Genomic DNA, 3,914 nt, shown 5'->3' on the forward strand with positions numbered 1-3,914 from the left:
TTTTCTTTGATCTTTCAAGCTGTTTCATGGCACTCAGCGGGTGTTTCATGCATCAGTCCAAAAGCAGTTAAATAAAATGCGCCCACGGCTCACACGGCTCCGGGGGGTGAACAAAGGCCTTCTGCTATGAGCAAGAGGTGGAGAGGAGGTGCACCACAATAAAACCCCGCCCTTTATTAAATATTCCATTTCATTTGGAAATACATCACAACACTGAAGTCAGTTGCAACTTCCGGTTCCCGAGTACTTTGATATTGATATTTTTCAAGGTATTGAAGTTAGAAATTCCTGTATCATGACCACTAATTCACGTACTTTGTCAATAAGATAAAAGTGGGTTTTGTTCAAAGTAGCTATTATCCACATACAGTAGATCTTTGATATGAATTAATATTTTTTGGGAGTTCATTAAATATCGCCGGCTAAAAAGTAACTAGTAACTAGTACTCTTGAGTAGTTTTTGAGAAGAGTACTTTGTACTTTTACTTAAGTACTGTTTTGACAGTCAGCAAAATTGATGTTTGCATGACTTTCTAACATTTACAGATGAAAAATATACCTGTGACATGTCAGTTATGCACTGAGGAAAACACGTCTCAAATGCATTAAACAGCACAAATGTATTCGCTGTTTGTCATGGTGGATAGATTTGATCCATGATCGACATTAAGGGCTGCTTAAAAATAAGCGTGCACAAATTAGTGAGATTGCGTGAACTTAATTTGTCGTTTATGGAACCGCTTTCACCCCAATTGATTTGTTAGATTCACACAGAAGTAGTGGTGATGAGAAACGCGCTTGAGAAACAGCTCAGAGAGGAGAAATCAATCTACATATAAAATATTGGTCACAGATTATTGGGTAAACAAAGTCTAGAATGTTGTTTCCCCGTGTTGGAAAGTCTATGTGTTGGTGTATTTTTGGGAACACACTCTTTAAGTCTGCGTGGTTGAAATCCCCAGCCAAGATGAGAAAAGCATCGGGGTGGGCTGTCTGCTGCTCACTGATGTGCTGGTACAGTTCATTTAGTGCCTCGCTCCTGTTGCTGTTGTTGGAGCTGGGAGGGATGTATACAGCAACGAGCAGTATGGCTGTATATTCCCTCGGTAGATAGAACGGCCGGCACTTAATAATCATAAACTCCACCAGGGGTGAGCAGTGTTTGCAGACTACAACAGCATCGCGGCACCACGCATCATTGATGTAAACACAAAGCCCGCCGCCGCGGGTCTTACCTCCCTCGACGCGAGCTCTGTCCAGTCGATAGCATGTCAGCTGATCGACATTGATTGTTATTAAAATCTTTAAATTATTATGTGATATATTATATTTAATTAATTATATTATATTATATTTATTCTAATTTTGATGATTTATGCAATATACATGCGGTACCTTGTCTATGATTGACTGCATGTGAGATTTGTGCATGAGATCCCCGTACAGCAGAGACGACCACTGCTCCGGTGAGATACGCAGTCCTGCTTCCATGGCGATGTGAATGATCTGAGCATCGTGTTCACGGCGCAGGGCTTCATACATGCGAAACTCCTCTTTGAGCTGCATGAGTGAGGAATCTTCGTCACGTTTGGTCACCTGAAAAGAGATCAAGAGAAATGCCTGTCGCTGTGCATATATAAATATAGCACAGGCCCCTATAGTTAACACACTCAACTGAGCCAAACAAACACTGCTGATGTAAATGATCTCAAGTTCCTGATTTCATAAGGTGCCACAGTAAATCAAGCTCCAGCTCATATACAAATATCAAGCAGTCTGGATGCATATCAAGAGTTTATTAGATATTCCCATTGCCAAGCACTTTATATCCACATAATATCATGTTACAGCAGGCTTAACACATCAGATAACTCTTTTCCTGACTAGTCGACATAGATGGAGTACTGAGCGTAATAGCTGTTAAGTGATCAGCGGTTTTAGCGCATTCGCTGCATGAAGCTGATTTTAGCTCTGACCTTAAAGCAGGAGGCACGGTACAGCAGCTGCACTACATGACCAATGCTGGTCTTAGACGCCTGAGGGAACCGTGCTTCCAGTTTCTGCACCACAAACAGCACCAGAACCTTCCGCGAGAGAGCAGAGCCGTCCTCCAGAGCCAGCAGCACCAGCTTCAGAGCGTCCTCCTGCATGGCTGCAATACATATATGGACAGAGACACATAGTTAGTGTTGAGATGGATCAATGTGTGCTTGGTCACGTCAGATGAACGGATTCATGCTCTGAATGTTCTCAGACTAGAAAACTCAAATGAGATCAGATGGGAAAATCTGTGTTTTCCCAGTCAGAATCTGCCCTATGAGTAATCATCATTGACAGCCAAGCACAAACACACATTTGGATATTCCCTTTACATGCATTAAAGTAATATTTCACATTATTTACAATTTGCAACTAGTGACAGACAACATTATCAGCCAGGCAGATTATATTTGGCATTTTGAGATTATCAGAATCAGCTATGTAAAAATATTTTCATTACCTAAAATAAATGTAAAAAAAATTGCAATTTATAAACAAAATACTAAATAAAATAATTTGTAAAAAAAAAATCAAGAAACATTTCTTATTATTATCAATGTTGGAAACAGCTTTTGCTGCTTTATATTTTTGTGTAAACATCATAAATGTTTTTCACTTGAACTTTCAAAAGAACAGCATTTAATTGAAACAGAAATATTTTGGAAACATTATAAATATCTTTACTGTCACTTTTGATCAATTTGATGCATCCTTGACAAATAAATTAATTTCTTTAAAAATAAAATAAAATCTTTCAGACTTCAAACTTCTGAATGGTATTTTATATATTATATTATTTTTTAAAAATCATATAAAATAAAAACTAATAAAACTACAAAATATATTTAATACAAAAAAAACTATAATAGCGCTCCAGCAACTTTAGCCACTTTAGACATTAGGACAAACATTGCTCACCTTAGTCTACTAATCTACCGACAGACTTGTCAATGAATAATACATTTTCTTTTTTTGTGTAAATCTCATTCACGGTCATTACATTTTTTATTATGTGTTATCTGCATTATACCCTGCTCTCTAGATATCACTATCAGCATTGACCTTTGAACAACAGTTGACACTTTTAAAAGAAGAAATGTAAAGTCATCTTATTGGCCTTTTGAAGTGGAACTACTTTTCCAAAGCTTCTGGTCATGTGCTACAGATATAATTCCAGAACCCTGCTCCTTTATGTCACACCCCTTCCACTTTCCTTCATAGCATCCTCAAATGAAAGTAATCAGATTTACTTTTTTCTGGTCATGACATGAATTGAAGTTGTAAATAACCCAAAATATGTGAAAATAACCAGGTATGTATCTTGAATGATGAATAATAAAATGAAGCAGTGCAAAGAAATGTTACAACACATGTGTATGCAACTCACCAGGTCCTAGAAACTGGCAGCCGCGTGCCCGCACAGCGGCCCATAGGTTAGCGGAGAGCTGCTGTGGGTTCTGGTGCTGCAGGATCAGTTCAGTGACGGTGCGCTCACCCAGAGATCTGCACGCCCGGACCGCACGCATTCGCCCCTCCTCCTCAACCAGCTGGCAGTTCACCAGGGTCACCAGCTTCCTCTGCATGGGTCTATTAGAATTTTCTATATTTCTGCATAAATATGACCCAAAACAAAGATTTTCACACAAATCCTGAAAGTCGACAAAGAGAATCCAATCAAACAAAGGAGACAAAAATATATACTTTGTCATTTATTTATTGAGAAAAAGGATCCGGTGAATATTTGTGTTCTTAGGGTAGTTGTCTTGCTGTATGACACACTTTCTCTTGAGACTCAGTTCTCGGACCGATGTCTTGACATTTTCCTTTAGAATTTGCTGGTATAATTCAGAATTCATTGTTCCATCAATGATGGC

The 3,914-nt window shown here is 38.6% G+C and overlaps 1 protein-coding gene across 1 annotated transcript in view; it reads right to left on the reverse strand.

The window, feature by feature from the left end:
* Positions 1–3,914, reverse strand: part of LOC107685128 (roquin-2-like) — a 39,447-nt gene that overhangs the window by 24,973 nt on the left and 10,560 nt on the right. Inside the window, exons 4-6 of the mRNA XM_016481637.1 lie at positions 3,428–3,648; positions 1,977–2,152; positions 1,396–1,596 (exon numbers count right to left, since the gene is read on the reverse strand). Coding sequence (XP_016337123.1) covers positions 1,396–1,596; positions 1,977–2,152; positions 3,428–3,648 — 598 coding nt within the window. The remainder of the gene's footprint in view (positions 1–1,395; positions 1,597–1,976; positions 2,153–3,427; positions 3,649–3,914) is intronic.

This window comes from Sinocyclocheilus anshuiensis, unplaced genomic scaffold (assembly GCF_001515605.1).
Source record: "Sinocyclocheilus anshuiensis isolate Anshui unplaced genomic scaffold, SAMN03320099.WGS_v1.1 scaffold914, whole genome shotgun sequence".
Taxonomy (NCBI): domain Eukaryota; kingdom Metazoa; phylum Chordata; class Actinopteri; order Cypriniformes; family Cyprinidae; genus Sinocyclocheilus; species Sinocyclocheilus anshuiensis.